Raw genomic sequence first — 26,618 nt, 5'->3', positions numbered from 1 at the left:
GATTTCACAGAAAAGTTTACCTTCCTCTGGAGAGAAGTAAGAGAAACACAAATACCATTGTTATGATTATTTTTGTCAGACTAGATACTCCAATTAAAAAATAAAATAAATGTTAAGTCGGAAGCCTTTTAAATAAATATGGTACTGCACTATATTTGTAACAGATCAAGAACAAGGGTCCAAATGGGCAACATTCACAGACACTGATTGAGTGGAGCTTCCTGGTTTGTATAAAGATTCCACTACCACCACTGAATACTAGTGCTAAATGTGGCATTTAATAAAGAATTCTCAGTTCAAAGCAAATTCATATCCAGATACTTGTACATAAAATGAATACATTGGTCCCCTCACAGGAATAATAATTAATTGTTCTATAAATAGTTACCTTGGGGTTGACGACTTGGATGATATATCTGAAGATCAAATGGCTGAGCGCTTGTTTTTTGTATTACACTGACATTTTGGCCTGTCCATTTATTGGCTTTTGCAAGTGTATTGGTCCTCCAATCTGTCCAATATACTTCACTCCCATACAAAGAAACAGCAAAAGGGTGTGAAAGATACTCATGACCCCGTATGATCTCTATCATGCCAGTTCCATCATATAATGCAGAATAAATAGCATCCGATCTACAAGATAAGCCCAAACTTACGATTACATGAAAATAAAAATCACACAACTATTACAACATTGCTGCAAAATAGATAAAAACCTTACTCTTACATACTGGTAAGACCAAAGAGTGCAATCATTAACTTCAGAGACTATTTAGTTCCCATTGTTAATTTAAGTAAGGATATGAAATGTTGGTTTGCTTGTCTACTGTTTGTAAATTCAAATGTACCTCCACACTGTGAAAATACAGCAGGAAAGTCAGTTTCTGTTCAGATGAACTTATGGAAAAAACAACGCAGTAGCTTTGGTCTTCCACATGTAAGTGTCAGGGAGGGCTAATGGCCATCTGCTACTGCTGTTTAAGGCAGAGGGAGCCAGGAGCCACGGATGATACTACAACTGACAGGGAAAATGCATCACAGTCCAGGGCCACATTCCACTGCCCCCAAGAAAGGTGAGCACCTGGGGGTGGCAGCCAGATTCAACCAAGAGTCCAAATCATCAGAGAAGTTTGTGGTGACAAGACAAGGTCATACAAGGAGGCCACCCTGTGGATTGGGATCTAGACCAAAAGTGCCCAGCGCTTGCCAGGCAGTGCCAGGCAGCACTTCCCATGGCTGGGCAGGAGACGTGCTCCAGTGGTGCTGCCCAGGCAGGGGCTGAGCTCCAGGGCTCAGCTGAGATGGGCCAACAGGCATTTGCACACAAGACTCTTCACATACATAATGTACAGAACTATATTTCACTTGCATTTCCATATGTAAGAATAAGGATTTATAAGCAGATAATAAGAAATACTGTTATCCCTTTACCTGGCATCTGTCCATACTATTCTTTTTTCAAAGTGATCTACAGTAAGGCCATTGGGCCAGGCTCCAGTATCCATATCTTTATATATGATCTTCCTTTCTGCTCCACTCATGGAAGCGGATTCAATGCGAGGAAAATTTGCATCCCAGTCTGTCCAAAACAGAATTCTGGTGAGAGGAAAACAGATACAAGAAAATATTAAACCATGCAAACGACTCAAGAAGACAACAGTTGGAAAAGTGTTCAAACGTTCACATGTGAATGAAAGGAATAAACACACTCATTTCAGCAACTATAAAAATTCCTTGAAGTAACATGGGCTAATATTTCATTATTAGTGTTACAGCACTCATGAAACATAAGAATTTTTTTAAAAACTCTGAGTCTAATAACATTCCCTTTTTTGTGTCTATTAATACAAACAACAGCTTGTCTTGTCTTCCTCCTCTAATTAGAAATCCAGCTCATTAAAAAAAAAAAATATAATGAGAGCTTTGAAAGCAATCCACAGATGAGGAGGATGGGGAATGGAGAAAGGGAAGAAATGAGATTTGAGGGAGTAGGTATTGAAGAACATGATAAAACAGATTTTCATTCAGTATTACGAGCGTCCTAGTGAAGACCCCTAGATTTTGGTAGGTCACTGTGACCTTACTGAGAGACATTTATGCGTGTGTGCGGCAGCTGGGACAGCGAGGATCCAGAGCTACCTACTGGATGGACTGAGTGCCCAGCTTCAGCAGTGTGTGTGCTGGGATCCTCACCATTAGCTAGTGTCAGGCTCATACCTCCTGGACCAGCAGCTGGACAGCCCAGTGATCTCAGAGACAGCCACTGACTGTCTAAACCCAGCTACTGCAGCAATCCACATTACACATGAACATATAATTCCCACTACAAGATCTTCATCCTTAACAGCCAGAGAGGTTAACAGGATTAGACCATTGGTGCTATTGGTTTGTGTCAGCACTGAGCTTCTGCCTGTGTAGACCTTTGCTGTCATACACATCTACTTATATACAGTTATTTATACATGCATCTGTGTACATGCTCATCCTCACTGAAGGTTGGAATCAAAGCCACAGAGCTATGGCAGCCTTGCCTCCACTGAGACACAGGATCTGTGCAATCCTAACACAACCATCTACTTTCAATCATCAGTGTTTGTTTATTCATATTTATGTGTGAAAAGACTGAAGAAGTGCTACCATCTGTCTGCAAAGGTTTTATGTTTTCCTTACTTCTAAAAAAAAACGTAGCACACATTTGCTTCTAGCTTTTAAAAAGGCAGATAAGCCTTTAGATTCATGAAGAGTGGTGATTTGATGGTTTGTTTTGTTTTTTTTTTTTCCTTTCCTTCCTTATCTGCCAATTCTTCTGCCAACAGGATGCTTCTTTTTAAAGATGTCTATAGATAAATGATGCACTCTGTAAATAAGCTTTCTAGCACTGGGATTGAGAGGTTAGGATCCTTACTCATTAAAGCATTTACTCCCTAATTCAGAATTTAAAGTCCCAGTGGGACCTCGAGTCCCAGATTCTTTATCAACTTTTATTTTTATGTCCTCAGCAGGGTTTCTGAAATAGATTTTCAGTGAAGACATGACAGACCACAGCAGGATCCTAAACAAAATTAAATATCATGATTCTGCAAACTCATTGTAATTTATTTATTTTTTGGGGCCACATTTAGATTTTTTTTTTCTTTTTTCTTTTTTTTTTCCCGTCTTTGAAAGAAAAATACTTATGGGAAGAGGACTGAGCTATTGACCATTACTTTTGGCCTCTCTAAGGATCTAACTACACACACTATTGGGTAATGAGGATTCTGTAACAAGTCTGCAATTTCATATAGCCTCAAAAACACTAACTCCAAGAATCATAAATTTTTGGTGGTAGCAGTAGACTGACTTGCAATACCAAACCAGAACCAACACTTAGCTCAACAGGGAGTTAATGGTTTCATGAAAAGTTTTAATTCCCTTCCACTGCTTAAGTCTATTGACTTAAATGTTAATATAAATGGCATGTATCAGTCATTGTTGCTCTGCCAAAAAAAGAGAAGATCATTTTTAAAGTAAGCAAAAATATCCTAAGCAATATGGTATTTGTTTTTTTAACTGTGAAAGTTTTAAAAGGCAATTGTGAAATACATTTATATGTTTGATGATTGCTATAGTTACACTTTATAGAAAAAAAGTTTTATTGTGTTAGCATGTTACTAAAATGAGTTAATATTTTTAATTCAATACACATTTAAAAAAAACCAACAACCAATTTTGGCCCATTTTAATTAGTATCTTGTTTGATATTATGAACGTATTATAACATTTATTAGAAACTTTTAATTATATCAGGCATATGATAAAATTTATATTTATGGTAGTAGACTGAATCTACTCCATTCAGTTGCTTACAATTACTGTTATTTCATTTGACAGAAAATCACTTATGAATAGGTGGAAAAAATACTGACAGAATTTGGCAAGCATTATTTCCATTTTAAAGATGGAGAACCATCACAGAAGGTGGGATTTAACTCCATCCATTTTAACCCTTCCAGTAACATCTGAGCTATACTTTTACAGTCCCACCAAAAAAACCAATCTGAAGTGAGATGAATCACCTTGGCAATATCTAAATCTGTCCATTTACCACACAGGAAGGTTAGACCAAAAGCTCTAGTTACTATAATCCACATATAAAAAATTAAACTAAAGAATATCATAGCAAGTATAGTAGAAGTAAAATAGACCCCTGTAATTCCTCACTTACCTTCTCTTAACCCTGTTCACTGGGACAAAATACTGTAATAATGGATTGCATTTCACTCAAAATATACTTTCAGAATTTAAAGGTAATTTAAAGGTAAGTTAGGGAGTATAGCTCACAGCAAAGAAAGAAATCAAGCAATCTCACATTTAAACATCTATCTTTAAAAGAACTTGCAACATGAGAAACTCGTATTTTATTATTACCCATATCTGGGATCCAAAGCAATAGCCCTTGGATGTTCCATAGCTCCTGCTATTAATGTTGTTCTCAAAGTACCATCTAATTTTGCTACTTCAATTTGGTCCAAATTGCTGTCTATCCAGTATATATTCCCTGCAATCCAATCTACAGTAAGACCTTCAGGTGTGGCCAGGCCATGTTGAACCACCACTTCAATGGCACTAACACCTTAAAAAAAAAAGAGGTGGGGGGGAAGAGAGAGAGAAAGTCTTAACTAATATTGTCTGATACAGTGAACATCGACATACAAGTCTACCATATGCCCTTGCAGTGAATTCTTGATTAACCTGATAGATGATAATACTTGTTCCATGTGACGTTTCTTCTTCACAAATGCAACAGAATTGTTCTAAATAATTACACTTTGGGCATTATACAAATAAACTTCATTTCACAGTAATAGGAATTTTTAGTTCTCTAATGCTCTCATTAGTGGAGATTTGGAACTTTCAATAGAGGTCAGAGATGACATGCAGAGTAACACAGGAGATGTACATGTGCCCTATCACCAGGGACCTCTTTTGCAGCATCTGCATGCTCATGCTTCACGTTCCAGTGACTAGACACATATATGTGCAGATTTATTTCTCAGTTCTTTCTCACTCAGAAAAAGAGGAAAACTAAAAGACTGTGATGAAGACAGAAATGGCAGGAAGAACCTTGTTTAGACTATAAATTTTGAAAAGCTCTTAGAGAAATACCCTATGTGGCACCTTTGAACTCACATGTACAATTTATACTGTCACTGTCTACAAATAGGTCTTCCCTACCAAATGCTTCCTCTGGGGGATCTCAACATTTTCATACAAACAGCAACTACAGAAGCACTTAGTTAGCCCTCAGACCTTCCAGGAAGGCACAGGGCTTTTTTGTAGATCCAAGTCTATTCTCGACCACTGCAAGACTGAAGGAGTAATTTTTTTTTAATATATATGTATATTTTTTAATACAGCACAGAAGTCACTTGAGTTCTGGTACAGGATGATTATAATACAACTTGATGACAACAGACTACTTTACTGTAACATATAAACACCAATACTGAAAAGCAGCAAGTCTTTGTCAGTCCTTACATGCATTGCAGTGTATATTTATTTCCTGGTCTGGATCTGTGGTTATAAAGATATCCACAAACACCATCTACTAAAGGAGATGACAAAACACCCAGAAAACAAGAAATGCAAATATGTTGGAGAACAAATGCACAAATGCATCTGTGAACTTTTCCAAAAGCAAGTTAAATGTGATTATCTCTGTTAGTGCATGCAGGAATGAAAGCACTTAAATATATAACTCCACATAGAAAATGGTGTAGGAACACTTTTGTATATCTTATGGTATTATATTGAGTTACAGGCCATACTTATGTCACCAGGGTAAAGAACAAGTCTTTCTGAATGCAATAAAATTATGAAGCAAAATCTTTCACTTAGTGAGAGTAGAGAATTTATCAGATGTCTGATAAATTTTTATACTTTTTTATTGAAGTGAAAGTAAATTACAAATTAAAACCCCCAAATATTTCACTCATTGGACCAGGAAGAGATATCAGCTTTTTACATTTGCTATTTTCTTCCCCTTATGGCCTACTGCTAAAGGAAGCTTTTATAACAAAAGGTCTTTTTCTCTCTCTACATCAAATACAGTCTAGATATACATCTTATTAAAGGCAAAATGCCACAATAATTTCTGTTTCTGTTAATGGGAGCTGAGTTATGATTTGCCAGGTTGAACACCCTGTAACCACAGTTGTTCTTAACTGCTAAGAAATTAAAGATTAAATTCATACCTCCAGTATCAGAGAGCTTGCCTCTGTAAATTTTGTCCTCTACCACATCTGTCCAGTAGAGTAAACTCTGACTGAAATGAAAATCAAGTGCTATTGTATTTCTTAAACCAGGAACTAAGAGGCTGTAGTCACGTTTGTGAAGATCAATTTTTCTGATCTCATGTCGAATGGAAAAAATTATGAAAGCTTCAAATGGATCTGGAAGCAGAAGATTATGCGTTAAAAAAAATAATAATAAAGAAGATACTGTTACATATTGTTATAAATGACAAGTGTAATAAGAACAACAGAGTACTTTATCAGGAGAAACAGATGATTAAAACTATTAATCTTTTGATAAGGAGTCTTTCAAATATATTTTTAGTCCCACAAACTTCTCATTTCGTCTTTCTAGCATTATCTTTGATCACAACTAGAGATATTAAACAATAAATTCAGGAATACCAAACTCAACTATTTGATCCGTATTTTGTAGCTCTACCACAAGGAGTCCATAATTACTTAAAAAAAAAATAATCTCATTATCAAAATTAAAATCTGTTTTCTCAAGAGTTTCAGAAAAACGAATCCATTAAATCATACATTGTTCCAAATGCCAGCTGGTTGAAACAAATACAATGTACCTTTTGAATATATATGATGTACCTTCCATTTTCAATTTAACTGCTTTACCCAAACAACCTGACCCCAAACTACCAAGCAAGGACATGGACATTTTATACTCTCATTGATCCACCGCCATCACAAATCCAACTATCACTGAAGTTCTTCCTTTGTTATTCAACTGATGCCAAAGTATTTGTGCCTTTGAGTATATAAATATAAGTGCTCTCTGCATAGGTCAACCATACTAATTTACAGTTCTCTACGTATGTTAGATCAGGAAAAGTTTTTCAAACAAATGGCCATGATAATAAAACCAAAAATACAAAAGCTCAATGCTGTGAACAGTTCAATCCACTCAGCATATCCACTTTATTAAAGTTTTTCACACCCATCCATTTCCTTGGGAAAGTAGCTTATTTTTGTCTTCCCCTTGCAGTTCTTTCTCCCAGAGTGAAATACAAACAATACTGGGGTTTTAGTTTCCCATACAATTAAACCTCCATTTATACAAAAGATAAGATTACTGGTTTATGGCAATAGGAAGAACTTCACTGCTCTTCTAAAATATTTAAAGTTGCACAAATTATCAAAAAGAATGACACACGTTTTTTTCTAAATGATTGAATTCATGTTCTTCTCTTGAGAACCATTTCACATACAGATTAAATTATCTATCAAGTTTCAAATTAAACAGGTACCTCAGCAGAGCTGCTTCTGCTCTTGAAGTACTTGTTCGTAACCTGGTTTGAACTTTCCAGATGATCCTCCTATTTGTTAAAGCAAAGAATGACCTTCTGCAAAGCCAATTTTTCAAAGTTCTGCAGTAGTTAAATAATACAATTAAGAAGATCACTGACATAAGTAGCTGTTTCACTAGTACCTGTTATCTGAATCTGAGGAACACTGTACTGGCACTTCCTGATTTCTGGTAATTGGCAGATATTACGCAGAAGACCACAGGCTAATAAATAACTGCTTTTTAGGCACCTCCAGTGTGTAAGAGCACACATGATGGACACCAGCAGCAGATTCCTGTATGTTTCTCAGTAATTAACACCACAATGGAAAAAAAAACAAAGGATAGATAGTTTTTTTTTTTTATTCAGACTAGAGGAAGTCTAGCTTAAACTACACAACCTGTGGTGGAAATTATCAAGTACTCTGACAACAAGGATGAGAGATCAAAGGATCTTGACAACTTTAAGGCACAATACTTATGAATGTAAATAAAAAATGAGAAATGGGTAAGAAGATAGGTGCAGGCAAGCTAACACAATTTTGGTGATTTGTACATTTCAGTTTAAATGAGCAGGCCTCGTGCTTGTTTTTTCCCTTCTTTATTACCCTTCCTGTAGTGATGTAAATATGCAAATTCAGACCCTTGGTTATTGCGGCTAATGCACAGTCAAGTCACAGCTGTGATACTACACACAAGAGAATGACTGATAGTGTGGCAAACAAGAGGCACTGCATCACAGTGTAAAATTTCCCTGGAAAGAATTCAGAAACCAGACAGAAACCAGTTTTATATAGATTCCTCTATGATAAGTCCATTTGAATATTTAAATAGAGCCAAGTGGATAGCAGCTATTATTGCCTAGCTGGTGAGTTCTGAGCCAGAGTCCAGTCATCACTCTGCTGTACACAGTGTAGCAATCAAGGACTGTAGCCTGTATGAGTGGAGTAGTCTAGAGTTTTATTTATTTTTCCTGCCCCCCATTATTATTATTATTTTTGTACTAAATACCACATTTCAGGGAGATTAAGCTGCATAAAATTGAGTATATAATTGACGGGATACCAGATCTGTAGGAAAGAATCCAGCAAATGAGATCAACAATGGCATGGCACTGTAAAGAAGGTAAACTCAAGGTTTGTGCTTGAAATAAATTTGGTATAACCCTTCCAGTCCCTCCCACTAAGCTTTGGTGAACATAATCCACAATACTCTACACTGTTTTGAGTACAGCTCAGGAAGAAGAATGTGAATCAACTACAGGAATGCAGAAGGAAATCAGCAAGTGATTTAAGAAGCCTGCAAGGAAAGAACAAATAAATCGGAATTGCTTAGTCTAAAAATAATGGATTAAGATGATGAGTAGAAGCACATAAAATTCTCTGTAGACATAAAAGGCCGATTAATTGAAAATGGGAAAAAAAAACTTGTTTTCTACATAAATAACAACTAGGCCAAGGATTAAAGGCTTAAACTAGAGCAGAAAAACTCAGAAAGACTAGGAAAACAATCTTAAGGACAGTGAGACACCGAAACATCTCACCCCTGGGGAACTTGGGAGTTCCCCACTAAAGGTGTCTTGAAGGTCTTTGAAAGCAGTTAAACAGCAGCAGTATCAGACAGCCTTTGATCTGCCTTCCAACCTAATCATTCAATGACTATATAATGTGAGCTATATTACCATGAATTAGAATTTTCAGAAAAAAATAGAATCAATTCTATTGAAGGTTATGCTTCCATAACCCTGTAACACAACATTTGATGTCATTTTCCCAATTGATTTCTCTTCTGGAAATTGAGAACAAATACTCTTATTTTACTTACTGATCACCAGTATTTTCATAAAAAACTCATCTTAATGTAATCGTTATTGATTCCATTCTTCAAAGTTGTTGTTTGTTTGGGGTTTTTTTAAGTAATCAATAAAAAATTGTTAAAAGTAAAACAATACATTTCTGTACCTTCTGGTATCATAACTGCACAAGCTTTTTTACCGTGTAGGTAAGTGTATAAAATATATAATATAAAGCATGAACTGCATTAGCAGTTGTAAGAAAAAATCCTGATAGAAGAAAACTCCCTAAAGAACACACTCAGAAAAGACTGTACACCTTTGCTTCACCTTTTCCAGTGTGAATTTGAAATTCCTTCCCGGAAAAATGCTGAAGGTTATTGTTTCACTGAAGCTTACTGTAATAACAGTAGCACAACAAGCAACCTACACTGGGTTTTTATGAAAGGAAAAAGATAATGGCACAAGAAGTCTGAAAAAAACCCAACTTCATTAGAAGTTTGACATTGATTGGACGATCTTCCCTTCCCTCTCCATTTCAGTATTGAAAGCTATCTGGAAAGCTTAACAACACTGAATTTAAAACCAGCTAAACCAGATCAAATGTAAAAGATACATCACTGTTTTAACCATATATGTAAATCTAGTGATGTAAAAGAGTTCCCACAGATGAGAAAATGTTGACAGTCATTTTAAACTAAATCTATATTAAGGTGTTTCTGAGTTCATCTAACTTTTAATACTCAAATTCTGAAAGGCTGAACATAAACAAGACATTTTAATATCTTTCAAGAACAGTTTTTTTCTGTATGCTTATTAAAATCTAAAAGTTCAAGTGCAATATATCAGCACAACTGATTTTGAAATGAGTTCAAAGAGAAACTAGGAACAAGAGTATGAAAATATATAATTTATATTGACTTGAATAATGGGGCTCTGTAGCATACTTGTAGTTTAATCAATACAAATTTAAACGTGAATGAAACATTTAGTCTTTGGGAAGTCAGTAATGTAACAATACAGATGACAGAAGAGCAGAAAGCAAACAAGGTGAAAACAAGTTATATGGACAGTGAAGAAACTGAAGGAGAAAACCACAATACTTAAAACCCTCAAGAAATGAAGAGAACAAAAAGAAATAAGGTAAAGCAGGAGAAACTAAGGGAAAGACGTTGAAACAGACACTGAAAGAGAAACTAAGAACAAAAGAACTGCTGAATTCAAGCATTTCTGTTTATTTATTATTCCATAACACATTTAATTATCTGGTAATCCATTAGATTCCTCCGACAAACACACTGATTCTCGTATGCGATCCAAAAAACAAGAAGGGGGAAAAAAACCCCCACATCAGAGACACTCAAGTAAATGCTTTTACAGTATGTTGAACAAGTGAAGTGCTGCATACTAACTTGACAGGTTATTGCAGTGTACTAGTGAAGTGTTTGACTGTATAGAGGAAAGAGCTGTTCTAAACAGCAAAAAATGTAGCTGAGGGCAAGGTAACAATTTTCTTCTGGGCAATATTTTATCTCCTAGTTCCTGCTCTAATATAATGCACACCTACTGCTGGTTCAAGGCATTTTAAATCACTATGGCTATTTTAAGAGTTACTTTATACCAACAGGTATTACATTTTGGCATTTGGGGGACTGCTTATCTTTGCATGATCACTCTGAACTCTACTTGTCATCGTATTTTATGAAAGGCTTTTTCTTAATTTTTTGTTCATTTAAGGTTTCATGCACAGAGATGTAAATGGTATGGACACTGAGGCTAGCAGTTTCACAAGTGAGACCAAAGTTGTGTTACTTTTACTAAAATGATGTTCACACATTGAACAACTAAATTAGCAGAGGATCTGTCCTTCAGAGTACTTATCAAATAAAAGATGCAAGGTTTATTAGTGCTTTCATAAAGTGTATCTCATATTTAACATGGAATAATTCTGTCACCCTTTGATGACATTAGCACAGAAGAAAGGCATCACTTTCTTTTCACCAGCTGGCATTACTGGCCTCAGATCATATATTTACTATTACATTATTGGAAAAAAATTAAATCTGTAAAAGCCAATCTGTAACTCTAGATTCTCCCCAACATCAGTAGACATTATACAGAAATATCTCATGAGTTTAAGAAAAGCTGAGGAATTACTCACTTTTCTTAATTTAAAGCACGGGAGTACGTTTCACTTCTGGGTTTTCTTCCTTAGCTTCCAAATACTGGTCACTTCTATTTGCTTTAAAGTTGTTTTCAAACTTTCCTCCACCAAGTTACTAACACTGTCTTAAATGCTTTTAATTCTTTAATTTCTGTAACCCAGTAAGAGCGCACTTTCTGAATTATTGAAAATGTTCATGATAAAACAAATTAGACTGATTAAAAGTCAAAGAGACTAAGACTAAAGCAGTGTCATCAAATAAGAATTTAACAGCACTAAAGCTTAGATATACAGAGCCACATCATATGGCAGTGAAGTATGATTTGGGACTCTGTCAGCATGGCCCAAAATAGCTGAACATACATTCTTGATCTCACTCTGTAGAAGTAGCTGTTTACATATGATAGTAATTATGGGGACACAAAGACTCAATTTAGTGGTAATTCCAAAACTTTTAACAACAGTTATTCCAGCCTTATGAATGTGAGCCACATTCTTTATAAAGTTTAAAAGCAACTTGCCTCAAAGCCAAGATGCACAATTGAAAAGGATATTGATGACACAGAACTTAATTCCACTTATTCATTGTTTTGGCAAAGAGAAACTTTGTTTTATTACAGACAATAGATGTTTTGGCCCATAAGTACATTGTGGGTTTCACTACTACAGTAACAAATTTCTAAAATGTTTGCAAATTAGCTCAAACATTGTCAAAACAGAAGGATTAGAATTTGCCTTTTCTCAAACACAGACCACTAAGTTAGCTGCTAACTATGAAATTATTTCAGGTGACTAGCAATAGGAAACTTGGGCTTTTATTTCTAGCTTCTGATTCTGAATTTCTTCATGTGATTCATCTGAGGAAATGCTGAGTATGTTGAGGAAATACTATCTTAACTATGATACCTATTGAATTATAAACCTTCAAATAACTGGTAGTTTGGGATATATTTGTATTCAGAATTGCTAAGATACTATCATAGAATAAATATAATACGAAGAAAAATATCAAACAATCCTAAACTGAAATTCTGAAAATCTAGGCAGCAAAATCAATGCTATTTATAACTCCCTTCAGGAACATTAAAGATGTGATGAGAGTTTATACTGCACATACATGTTTGTATTTCATACACGTACCCGCACTGCACTTGAACAAGACACCCCTAACACAGTTTCTAAATCATGCTACATGTCCATAGTGAACAATAAGGGCAATGAATTCCCTTCTCACTTTTTGGCTTTTGTTGTTTTTTGATCTGATTAGTGAGCTGAACAGGCTTTACTGAGGCCAGAAAACAAGTATTAGAATATCGTAGGTGAAAGAACAGCTTCAATTGTGAATGCAAACTGGCAGCAGATAATTGGCTATGTGTTTGTGCAGGCACATTCTAAATTAAACATCTGAACTCTCAACTAATACAGATCAATATAATGATGTCAAACATTGATCCATTTCTTGAAAATACAAAAAGTAAATCCCTCATATTCCATATAAATACACATGCTTACATATATATAAATATATCCCCTGCATATTAAATATTGATGAAAAACTGTATAAAACTTGAAATAACTTAGAAAATATTTGATATTAGCATTCTTAAAAAGTCTTATAAGCAATGAACTAATATTGCAACACCCTTTCATCCTGCACTAGGAATAGGGACAGCTTTAATCAGCTCCTCAGATTGCTAGCAGCACCACCTGTGGATAATGCAAGCCTGCATTTCTTATTAGAATAAAGAAACTCTCACTAAATGGATATAACAGCTATTATTATCTGGAACACTGAAAATACAGTGCCTTGCAACTTACCAGTACTAACACAATTTTCTCCATCCTTACTGAGCTTCCAGCCTTCATAACACGAGCACTTGACGGTATTTTTATGCTGTTCACATACTTGACTACACCTAAGGTGCTTCGTACAGTAATCCATAATCTCACAGGTTTTGTTGTCTGTACCGAGGCTGAATCCTGGAGGGCAGGAGCATACAATTCTTCCTCCAGGAACCACTGAACATTGATGGCTACATCCACCATTGTTAAGGGAACATTCATCTGAAATCACATGGAAAAAACACCCAACATTAAGGGCACAAGGCTTGTCAGTTATGTTGCATATTCTTAAAGTCACCAGGTCAACTGAAACACATGCAAGGCCTCTAAAGGAGCACAAACTTAATTTTACACTCATTAAGTAGTATTTATTTTAAAACTTCATTAATTTGTAAGTATTTAGCTTTACAGTAAACTTTCAGGATTTTAGAATTGCAGGTGTTCAATGTATACACATTTTTAGAGTTTCATGCATATTATTTCAGTCACTTAAGAATTAGAGAGCGTCCATATGGAGTCAGCCCAAAGATCATTACAGGTCAACCATCTTCAATGGTGACCAAAAGCTGATGCATACAGAAATAAGCATAACCTTCCCAAACACGTCCCTTACCTCCAGCCACTTGAGCCTGAGAGGAGAAGGCTCCAACCCTTAGTCCTATGTAACTATACCCCAAGTAACTTGTCAAAGAAACATGTACAAATAAGATTTAAAAATCAGGATTTCTCTCTCTTCCAGTAACAGCTACAAGAAAATACTACTTCAGCATTTCCTGCATCAGTGCTCTCATTACATTCTGCAGGTAACTCATGGTTTTCAAAGCTCTCCTAAACGGATTGAAGGTGATTTGTGAAACCTTTAAAGCATTTGAATTAAAAGCATGATAACTGTGTCTGTGAGAAATTCTGTGACCTCTGGGGCAAAAAAGCATAGAACTACTCCTCACAGTACTACTGATGTCCAGGGAATCAATGGGAGGGACAATCTGATCCATTGTTATGCTGGAAACTAGGCTTCACTTCTATTCCTTTTTAATCTATTTTTGGTTTTAGTTATTTTGCTTGAGTCTCACAAGCCTCTTTGCTCATTAGTGCTAAAGTGTATAAAATATAACAGTTTTCTCCAGAAGAATTATTTCCTTCCCACTTAAAAAGAAAACAAACAAACAAACAAACAACAACAACAAAAAAAACCCCAAAAAAACCCAAATCCCCTAAAGCTTCATACCCTTCTTCTCAGAGTCCTTTGTACAGATTTCAAGTTTGGGTTTCTTGCATTCAGTCTTTTTAATCATGACAAAAAGGGTCAAGCTCCTTAATGTGTCTAATGTGCAAATGTTTTGCCCAACATTTGTCCTTCAGTAAAACAAATGACTTTATGCTATAATTTATTTCAGCTGGAGTTAAGAAAGCATGGGATTAACCTGTAGTTCTCAGAAGGGGCTCTCTCAGGGCTACAACATAATCTTAACATATTCCTGAGGAGCACTGAAGATGCCTTCTTCCAGTACATTCTGCAGACCAACAGAGTAGGCAGTGTCCAGATCCCTGCCATTCCCTGCAGCATCTGTTGCCCAGTCAGTGAACTCAGCTCCTCTGCCAAGCCTTTCAGGTGACTCAGCACAGCCCAGTGCAGGGTCTCCTAATACAGACAGATCCCAGAGGGTGAAAAATGCTTGCAAAAAGCTCCATACGTTTTGCAACAAAGCTGGAGATTGTAAAATACTTTATGCAAAGCAAAGTCACCGGGGAGAAGAAAACTGTTGATATCATAAAAAAGAATTGTAAAATTACCTAAGCTTTTCCTACAGCCATATTTCACTTCTTATCCCTAAACCATAACTACAGTACAATACTACTATGCTACTGTAATTTTTTTAAATCTATTATAAAGCATGTGCAAAGATAAAATTAATAACTAAATTAGGTTATCTGTTATACTTCTGTCAGATGTATAAAATTATTTTTGTACCAAAAATATTTCTTTTACTGAATACAATTTTGCTGAGATAATCTATGTTGTCTGACATGCCATGAAATCCTTTCAACACCACTCTTGAGGAGACACATTAACTCCTTCTAGCCATCCCAATGCAGTTCTTCATTAATTCCTATACAGCTACTGACAGGATTCTATCAACTCAAGCTTTCGCAGTTTGAGAGAACTGCAAATTAGCTTAAATCCTTTCACATATACCACAGCCTTTTAAGCTGTTTACTTCCAAGAATATTTTAAATGGTCAGGAACCTAAAGACTCACCTAAGGAACTAGGTTTTCCCTTATTTAAAGAAGCACAAACCCAGCAGAACAGGAAATATTCTAACAGACAATAACAAGTATAATCAGGAAAATGTGTCTAAAAGAAGTACCACAAAGATCGCCTTCATCAGATCCATCGGGACAATCTCTTCTCCCATTGCAGAGCTTCTCAGGCTGTAGGCAGATGGAGGTATCATTAGCACAAGGGTATTTTGGTGGTCCACACATATAGCCCTCGCAATTATCCTCATCAGACTGATCCTCACAATCAATATCGCCATCACACAGCCACGCTTTGCTAATGCATCTCCCTTGGAGAAAAGAGACAAACACAGGAAATCAGACTGGAAGCAAACTTCAGGGAAAAAACCTTCAGTGACATGACACATTTTTTTATTATGCTTTTCTACTAATAGCACTTTCCCCTTAGATGAACAGAGGGAACCAGCTTGTACTTATACTCTGAAGCATCATCCACATCAGTGTTGACAGTCTAATTTTCCAAACAACATCAATCCTAATTATTTCTATGCTAAGCAGGACTACATACAGGCAGGACATATCCTCACAATCTGTTGAGTATACCAATTTATACAAAAATGTTTTCTTTATTTTTATTTTAATTTCTAATTTTCTTCATCTCTCTTCCTTTTTCTTCTACTCAAACACGTTTCCAATGGAGCAATATTTCAATCCATCAATTTCTATTAGTGAGAGTTTGAGAAAAAAAAATAAATCTTTCTTGGAAGTATACACAATACATACCCAGATTATTATCAGCCAAAATACCTACAGTAGATGAAACTTCTCACACTATTTCAGTTTTATCAAACCAGGGTTCAGATAATTTCCTTCACTCCTCAAAAGGGGAAAAAATATTCCACTTTTATGCTAAACATCAACGTTCAGAGATGTAAGACTTTCTTGATTGAAAAGTGAGTTGCAAGCTTTAAAAAAACATATGGGTATTCAATTAGAATCATGCAAATCTGGGGTTTTAATAGATTGAAAGTGACCAAGACTGTGAATGCTACCACTTATGGGTGTGTGTGGGTGTGCTTCTGCCTCAAACTGTCTTTCAACTCCAAAGTGTAAACTTGTGAATTGCTACCTACAACAAATAGGGGCTAGTTGTTAAGTTTCATAACACCTGGACAGAAGTGGCTTGTAGTGTATTAATATTAATCTCCAATTAATGAAGAGAGAACAGGTAGAACCATGAGGTATTGGAAGCTGATCTTGCACTGTTTCTGCCTATAAACTACTCAGGTAGAGAAAAATCAGGCTGGAATGGGTAAAAAGGTGCCAGAAACGTGTGGATTCCTTGAAAGCAATGGTGATGGATGCCCAGGGACTGGTCACTGCAAACTGTTGCACAGCATGAACTGACTTGATTTCCTGCCCAGCCCTGCCAGTTTACAGCAATCTTCCCAATAGGAAATGGAGACTGATTATTACTTTGTGGGGGAATCAAGCCATTTGAGTGTGTGAAATAATCAACCAGGGTAAAAATCTTCCTGATTCTTTACTACACCTCAGTGACAAAGCCACTACAGGCTGTCTTTTATGCTGTACCACCCAGAACACAGCTCCATATTGAACGACCTCAAAAGAGATTCTATACATTTGTCCACACAAACAGCAAGTAGCCCTAACTGGAACTCTACTGCTTGCATTAACACAGTAGATTTCAATTTCCTGTAAAGTAAATATTTGCTGGATAGCTTAAGATTAGTGTAATGCTTTTTATTTGATATTTTAGTCTACTTTTAATAGGAAGGGTGCTGCTGTCCTCACAAAATCTCAATGGGTTATGATATAGTGAAACAAGAACCATGAAAAAAAAATATAAATAAAATGCTCCTGTATAATCTCACAAGGCAAATGTGAGATTGCTTTCACCTTTGTTGAAGAAAAGCAAGAAGTGAAACTTCAGGATCATACCACACTGTGTGTGTGGTTTCAGACAAAAGAACAGAATTGCCAGTGCAAAATCACCTGGAAAACTTAAACATGGAGCAGTGTCAACTAGAATGAAAAGCTTTTACCCTTGTCTATAGTGGTCAAAGTTCCAAATATCCTCCCACTGAAAAGAGAGTTGCACAGACACAAGAAAACAAAGTTTTATGCATATTATGTCTGCAGTTTATACTTACACACAATCACAAGTGTTTTAAAAAAGTGTCCATATTCATTAGCTTGAAATGATTATTGATTTTATATATTATTATAACACAGCAGTAGAAAGAAGGCTAATAAGAAACACGTACATCAAGCAAACTAACCAGATCCCAGAATAAACTGATGCTGCTTCCAGCAGAGCTCCTAATCTGTTTTTTAATGTTTTATACATACAACTGTTCAGAAAGAAAATCAGTTTTCCTGCCTTTCTCCTAGCTGAATGAACACATATTTTATAATAAAAGATTCATCTTCCACTATGATAGCTGTGACATGTTCTTAAGTAGAATATACTTTCAAGAAATTAATCTTTGCCAAAATTTTAAATTGACTAATATGACTGTCTTGAAATAATTGCTTCAAATTCACTTAAGTACTTTTGCTTTACTGCCCCATACTTAAACTCACATTTTTAAAATAAAATTCCATCATTAATTAATTGCCTCAATGGGTATATCTGTTCTTTTCCATAGCTCTTTTGTTTAACACAGACAAAATACATGTCAAGTAGTGAATCAGAAGTTCTGAAGCAAAAAGTATTCAGGAAAACCTGAACCAAATGCTCCTCCAACATTTTTTATTTCCTGCAAATATTAGCAAGTACAACAGAATTAACTTTTTATATAATGTTCAGTCTTTGTTGGGATACTGAGCCCAGGAAGGTTTTTGACTGATTATATATTCAACTGTAGGAAGACTGCCTGGATGCAGTGTTAATTGTATTGCTCCCTCTTACAGTTACTTCTTACTGCCTAAAGATGAAATGCCTTCCTAACACGTAGAATGGACTCAGTCCCATTCCCATCTAAATGAAAGCATGTTCTAATCTGATATATTTAACAAAATAGGATGTTCGTCAATGATCTTGCTTGTCCACTATAACACACCTGAGACTTAGACTGAACTACATTGCTTCAAGAACGTGGTCATTTCTGGTATTTAAAAGGTTTTTGTAGAAAGGAGATGATTATAAATGTCTCCTGGATGAGACACAAGATAAAATTTTAGGGCCTAAAGAAGATACCTGTTGCTGCAGAAAACAATGATAATGTGAACTGAGGATAAAAACAGTATTGGAACATCTATACTTTCCTAGTTTATTTGCTGTGACGGTTTATTTTTCATTAAATTTTCCAGTCAGAAATGTCAGCATTCTTAATCACCCTTATGTTCAAAAGTAGTTGTACAAGATGTGAAGCTATAAAGATCTAAAAGTGAGAGGAGACAGAGCAGGCAGGAAACTATTGGAAACAAGGCTTATAACCTATATCCTTTCCACTCACCCTTTCAAGTCCTCCAGGCTTCCCATTCTTATGTCCTTACTAAATCTGCTCATCTTTTACAACTCCTCTCATGCCATATCACTGCACAGTAACTCTTTCTTCCTCATCAGCCCTCACAGGATCTGTAGGGCCCCCCTATCAATTTCCTCCTCTCCATCTTTCTCAAATACTCTTCCTTCCCAGCCTTCCTCAGTATCATCCTCTCTCCATTCTTCTGTATTTGTCACACCTCAAATACTCATACCTTGACTTACATTCCCCATTCAGGCAGCACTAGTCCTGCTGCCCTCCTCTTCCAGCATCACTGCAATCACCCCTTGATGTTATTTCCTCTCGATGTACATTCCTTAGTTTTCATCCCAAAGAAATCACACTTTTTACCATTTTTAAACTCTACTGTATTATTAACATGAGGAAAAAAAAAGAAAGTACAAAATAATAACCCACAGGGTACCATTAAAAATGGTAAGATAGAAACTTAAGTGCTTCTTGAAGGAAATATAAAAAGCAGTCAGTGTGGCAAATATACAATACAGTTCAGTTCTACTGCTTCATAAACTGAAGTATTCATGGCTGTTTTGCATTTGTCTTCACAGAGATTCTTGATTATGATCATTAGAGTAATTAGATGACTTTTTAAGTGAGATTGCACAGATTCCACTCTTCGTCCAGTACTATTAACTCCAAAGTAGGAAGATTGAACAAGAAGTGTAGATTTATGTAGTGCATAAAACTGAATTGAAGTACATGCCTGTAATAATTTTTGGAAGGCAGAATCAGAATTTAAAATAGGAAGTTGGATCTTAGTATAATTAAACTGAGTTTAGTTTAATTTAAAATAATCTAATCTAATTTAAAACCAGAAAATAACTGTCTAGACGTAGCCCAACAGTAGTCAATCTCAATCAGGAAGTTATTGCATCTCATATCCTACTTCTGTGCAAACTCTAGTATATTTTTCATCACGTAACACCACAAACAACAGTGTGATGTTCTCAAAAAAATTAGAAATGTCATTCTGAAATCTGTTAACTCAAGTGCACTGCAGCATTTTGGCTCACTTTGGACACCATGGTCAAAACCTGCACAGGTTGGACAGTTCTAGTGGGACCAACCAAAATACTAAAATTTCAAAAACATAAATTGAAAAGAGAAGACATGCAGGCAAAAAAGAAAAAAAGAAAAAAAGAAAAAAAAAGTGTTTGTTAATTTAACAAAAACTTGGCTAAGGAGACATATGACAGAAGTCTTCCAATATTCGAAAGATCTTTATACCAGTAAAAAGATAAAAACAATCAACTAGCAGCAAAGTTTCAGATTAGTTCTTTGGAAAAAAAAAGTTCCATTATTAGAGGCAAATTACTAAAAGGCTATTGATATAAATTACAGAATACCCTCTATTGGCTATTCCTAAGTGCATAGAATATAGAATATGCTGAGTTGGAAGAGACCCATCAGGATCATCGAGACCAACTCTTATCCCTGTGCAGGGCACCCCAAGAATCACACCATGTGCCTGAGAGCATCATCCAAATGCTTCCTGAAATCAGGCAGGCTTGGAGCTGGGACCACTTCCCTGGGGAACTTGTTCCAGTGCTCAGCCACCCTCTGGATGAAAAAACTTTCCTGATGTCTAACCTAAATCTCCCCTCATTCAGCGGGTATGATGGGTTCTTGCAACAAATATTCCACTACACAGAAAAATCATGTTTGGCTGAAGGCTGAGAAATGCTGTAATTGTAACATGACAGTCATGCCTGTGCCATTGTGACAGATTAAGCAGAGCCAATGACAAGTACAGTAAGGAAAGACTCTGCAACTACTATTCACAGCCATAAACCAAAAATGAAGCCAGCAAAAAAAGAAAAGTGGGCAGTAACATTTCACTATTACTGTTCTCACCAGCTGTCATTTCCCTCAAAACATCTTGGCTTTTTCACCTCCTCCCATACACATGTGCCTAACAAGACCCATTCTATTCTGTATCAGGAATTCAGATGCCACCATCTAGCAACAAGAGAAGAATGAGCCAGTTTCTGCTCATCTGAACAATTCTCATAAATGTGGAAGATGGACAGTATTATTTCTTAAGAATAATCTGCAGAGAAAATGTTGCTTATTCTGAAATCTGAGAGGCTATTTCTCATTAAGCCATTATTACTCAATTGCCCCACTACCTGGAATTAAACTGAAAAGTAACTTAAAAATTTGCTTTTCCTGGTTTTTGTTCCAATGTATTCCCAACAAGTCTCATCCAGAACAGCAGTTTTCCTCCTACCAGGGCAGATAGAAGGAAAACAGTGAAAGAAAAAAAAAAAAAAATAAAAAAAAAAGGTGAAACTGTCACAACTGACTCCTAAAGTGCTGGCTCTACAAAACCAACAAGCATGATTGTATTTTCCTCTAAATCAAACCCATATATCATTGTATTTAGCAAATGTTTGATGAAAAGATATATTTTTGCTATATTTATACGTGGCAGCCAGAGAAGCTACATTTCATCCTGTAAACTTACTGAGTTATTGCCCTCCATGAACACAACTGTAAACACAGGTAAGTGTATAAAGAGGTAGAGTAGTTTGAGATCTATTTCCACATTCCAGGACTAGGAAAAAGTATCAAAAAGAAGTGTATTCCTTGTGTCAGACTTGTATCAGTCTATTTCAGTCAACAGACCTTTCTATCAATAGTAAATAATCTCTTTAAACTTACTGAAGCTATTTCCTTTTTCAGTTGCTTGTTATACATATATCTTTATGGAAACTGCAAGAACACAAAATGAAATGTTTTGTATAGACAAAATTCATTATTTGCCCTGATACTTCTGTGGCCAAAGATGGAAAATAGAGGAAAATACCTGAACTTTGAAGTACTAAATGCTACATTTAAGTATTTGGTTTGATTTAATATCATACAGAGCAGTTTCAGCTGTAAGTAATCTCAGAATCCACCCTTTTTATATGGTAAATAAGAAAATGGGTTAGAGGAAGTATATTACTATTCTTTTCCTGGTAAAAGTACAATAAGCAACATCACCTTGGTAGCATTAAACATTAAAGGCAGTGTCCAAATACTAGATATGTGATCAAGTCATAGAAACAGACAGAAAAACACACACAAGGAGTAAAAGAGAACAAAACATTTCTGCAAGTATGTACCTGTACTCTTGCAGGAGAACTTTGTTTTTTCATCACACAGTCGTATAGTTCCATTACAGCCTTTTTCATCACTACCATCTTCACAGTCCTTTTCTCCATCACAGCGCCACAACTCAGGAACACAGCTCCCATCAGGACTGCACTGAAATTCCTTCCCATTGCATCTTCCAGGAGAGGGAGTTTCTTAGAAAAATAAAAACAACATTGAAGAACTTGCTCATGGTGACTTTTTTCCATGCCAAGTTTACAATGCCTAAGAATCCCCCGCCCTAACCGAAGCTAAAATTAGAGTCTGCAAGTATCACACTCAAAACTCGCTACTCCTTTTTAACTCTTCACTCCAACACAAGCTTCAGGCAAGCTCTATTCGTCCTGCTCTCTCCCTTCTTCACCACAAACAGTGAAAGTAAATATCCATTTAATTTTTTTTTGCACAGCTGTCAGATAAGAAGGAATTTGGATATGTAAGGAGGGCCAAGGCTGATCAAGTTTTCCTGTTTTGTAAGCCCTTTCTCTCACTCAAGCGACATTCCCTTCTCCTTCTTCATTCCCCTCTTTTTTCCAACAAGGTCCATCTCCCATTTCACAAAAGGGAACACCTCTGCTCAAACTGACACAAGTTCTGGCCCTAACACCTGCTTGGTTTGTGGTGTTACAGCACTGGCAGACTAGTTGTGGCCTTCATGAATTCCACAACAACGAACTTCAGCTCAGTGCAGCTACGGAATCAGTCTTGAATGTTTCAAAACACAGTAACTGTATGTTTTTGATTATTCATCAAATACTTAATTCAGTATTTTCTTCATTATGGCCTTTTCAGTTTTATCCTTTCCCTCCTTTCCCCAAACTGTATTTCTAATATAACATACTAATGATAATAACATGTACTTTAAAGAAATTATAAACTTACACATACCTATTTCTACCAAAAAGAATTATTTGAGTATCTTATAGCACTCTGAATAAATATGTGGTTTATTTTACTAAAAGTTGCCTTGTTGGTTTTTCTTTTTATTTTAAAAAGTCTGCATTCTTGCATTCTGTCATAAATAAAGCAAGGACAAGTATGCATCATGGAGAAGAAGAGGACACAGAACTGACAGAAGCTGTGTAAAACAGTGCCATTTTAGAGACAGTGGTGCAAATCCCAGCATAACATGGTATTGTATAGAAAGGTGTAGCAGGACTTAAGCTCTGAGATGGACATGAATGGGGTGAAAGTGAGTTTAGTCAGCTTAGTTTCAGATCAATTATTTTCATACAGGTAAGTAAAAACATATATAAATATTAAGGACTTTGCATTCTGCTAATTCATCTGTTTGTATGAGGTCTGAAACTAATTTAGAATATAAACACATTAAAAAGAGTCACATACAATTACTTTGTTGTGGAAAAGTCACTATGAGAAAAATGAAAAAAAAATATTCCCTCATTCTTATCTGATTATTTTTTATCCTTTGCTACAATCGTCCTCCCTGTCTCCCCTCACCCAAATAAATAAAATGTATGGCACTTAAATGGGACTGCAATTTGTTCAAACACTTTTTATGCTGGAGTAACACTATGGAAAAAACCCCACAAAAATGTGGATCACACAAGAATTAGTGTGTTTCTGCACAAAAAAGCCAGAAAATATAAATGTTAGCTTAAAGAATGCTGCTTACTCTATCTTAGCAGCATGCATCTCTGAAAAAGGACACACATCAGATTTAGCATATATGAGTAAAGTAAAAGTACAAAACTTCTCTCAGTATCACATCCATTCTGTTTTCAAATGCACTCTTCTTCTGTGATTCACTTCTCTATTAGCATATTACATTTGACATATTTCCATTCCAAACTTTAACAAGGTTAAAAGCATTTTCTCTTTTTTTCATTGACTGAAGATGAGTCCTCTATTTATAATAAATTATTCTCTGTGTTTATAAGTATTAAAATGTGAGGGGGGGGAAGAGCTAACCTTCCTTGCTACAGTTTGTTTTGGTTTCGTCACTGAAATCTCCACAGTCATTGTCACCATCACATGCCCAATGGCTTGGGATACATCTACCATTGTGACATCTGAACTGATCAGCAGAACAGGAGTGAATGCAGCCTAGTTCATCACTTCCATCACCACAGTCATCATCTGCAAATATTAATTATTAAGATTATTTTCAGAGATTAAAAAAATCTGAATAAAAAAATGTAAGGACAAAGGGATGTTTCCAACAAGGCAACAGAAAAATAACACTGAGTAAACAAAATAGTGTGTTTACTGCCCACAGGCATATGGTAAAATTATTTCAAACTCAAGTAATTACTTAAATCTTGCCTCTGTCACTTTGGATAATCCAAATCCTTACAGTTATTCACAGACACCAGTAAACATGAGAATGCTGTAGATTTTCTTAATATCTTCAGCCTTCCAAACACAGTGATGTTACTTTATTCTCAGTGTTTAGTTAACTTAAACAGTTAGCACTCACCCAAAGAGCTTCATATAATCCAAAATCAAAACCTGAAGTCAGAATTCTTTTCAATAATATTACACGTTGTTTTCATGTACTTGCAACAGTGCAAGGTGAAGAAAAGACAGCAGCATGTAAGTAATGCAGTTCTCATTACTCTAACATTGTAATCATTACAACAATCTTCAGGCAATTCCCATAATTTGATCGGGATCAATTATAGTAATATCAAATGGTAGATGAAGAACCAACCCAGTTCAGAACTGGCATGGCATCACTCCCACCTCCCAAGCTCTGAGAGAAGATTCATTTGAACAGCTCTCATTTAAACACATACACTTCCAGACAAAAGAAATAACTACATGGTAAAGCCATCCTAGCCTTCCCTTGAGGGATGCTAATTGTAAAACTGAACTTGGCCACAAACAACAAAAAAATCAGGTATTTTGGTCACTGGAACTATTGTTTTCTAAAACCAGAAAATACTCCCAAAAGCCACAGCTTAGTTTTTTTTGGTTGGTTGGTTTGTTTTAATAATAAAATTTTACATCACATTTCATTCTACAAAATACACTGTTTGTAACTAATACAATATGCACTGCATAATTCTTTATATGAAGCTCCAATATTGCTGCTTTCTAGGTCAGGTCAGTAATTTAAAACCACTATATTTATTCTCTGATCACTTACCAGCCAAACTGGCAATATCAGCCTCAGAAGAAAAGCATGAGTATCAAAGCAATATCTATGTAATATCTACCATATTCATTTCAGATACAGAACACCCAATACTTGCCTGAATCACAGAGCCACTTGCTGCTAATGCATCTTCCATTTTTGCATATAAATTGAGTTAGTGGCTCACACGTTGGGAATTCTGTAAAAGTGTTAAAAAGTAAGTAAAAACTATTTCATGTATACCCTCTTTAATAATATCCTTCCACTCCCCTATATGCATAAATTATACAAGTTCATTGTATCAAACATTTGCACTTGCCAGATAATCAATCTGGAGAGGGGAAAAAAGGTGAAACACCAAAAAGAGAGGATAAAAAGGCTTTTAACTGCAAATACTAGACCAAACCTTATCCTTCAACACAGAGCACTGAAATGCATTATTCTGTCTCACATGACATGGTCCTATATTCCCATCAGACCAGTGCTGTCTTTGCCACTGAGCATGCTAACATTTACAACTAATTATAGCTTGACAGCTGATAAAACCCCATTTTCGTCATTTTTATTTGTATTAAAAAAATTATCTAATTGCAATTGCACTGCCAGTAAAAGATAGGAAATGGAAGACTATAAAATAAGAAGGCTGAGTACCAAGCAAAAGAGTTGTCAAGAAACAAAGTTTAAAAAAAAAAAAAAAATTAAAGTGTTGGTATTTACAATTGCTTCTGGCAAGCACTCCAATACAAGTAGTAGAAAACTGAGAGAATATCCTTAGTAGAGACTCATCTATATTACACATGGAAAATTATTTTCATAATTGGCTAATATGTTTCACATAGAACAGCTTGCATTTTCTCAGACTTCTTTCTTTTCTAGCTAGGTATGTGCATTCGTACCATAAACATGTTAAATAGTGCTTGCACCCATTCTGCTTGCAAAACAAAATATCTGCTTTACAAAACCTGGAAATTCGTAGGAAACAATCTGAAATTCTAACCCAAGTTAAAAGGAATGAGGAGGAGCCTAAATACTCTATACAGACTATCAAGAGAATAATATACCTCTCAGTAACTGATACCTAATGCAAATCAAGGATGACAACAAGAACAACCCGCCCAAAAAGCCCTTTAAAGGCAAGCTTGATCCTCACTGAAGGGTTTCACGTTGCAAGTTCCTACACAGAACACCCTAAATTCATCAGAAAGGTCAAAAATGCTGCATGGTCCTGTCAGCCA

General features: G+C 35.7%; 1 protein-coding gene across 1 annotated transcript in view; it reads right to left on the bottom strand.

Moving 5' to 3' along the window:
* The window catches only part of LRP1B (LDL receptor related protein 1B), a 398,334-nt gene that overhangs the window by 187,665 nt on the left and 184,051 nt on the right, over positions 1-26,618 (bottom strand). The window contains exons 17-25 of the mRNA XM_051623744.1: positions 25,502-25,582; positions 24,216-24,383; positions 22,256-22,438; positions 15,744-15,944; positions 13,350-13,595; positions 6,234-6,431; positions 4,408-4,612; positions 1,432-1,596; positions 389-633 (exon numbers count right to left, since the gene is read on the bottom strand). Of these exons, the coding sequence (XP_051479704.1) occupies positions 389-633; positions 1,432-1,596; positions 4,408-4,612; positions 6,234-6,431; positions 13,350-13,595; positions 15,744-15,944; positions 22,256-22,438; positions 24,216-24,383; positions 25,502-25,582 (1,692 nt within the window). The remainder of the gene's footprint in view (positions 1-388; positions 634-1,431; positions 1,597-4,407; positions 4,613-6,233; positions 6,432-13,349; positions 13,596-15,743; positions 15,945-22,255; positions 22,439-24,215; positions 24,384-25,501; positions 25,583-26,618) is intronic.

Source organism: Apus apus, chromosome 6, assembly GCF_020740795.1.
Source record: "Apus apus isolate bApuApu2 chromosome 6, bApuApu2.pri.cur, whole genome shotgun sequence".
Taxonomy (NCBI): Eukaryota; Metazoa; Chordata; class Aves; order Apodiformes; family Apodidae; genus Apus; species Apus apus.
This window is presented reverse-complemented; position numbering and strand designations above follow the sequence as displayed.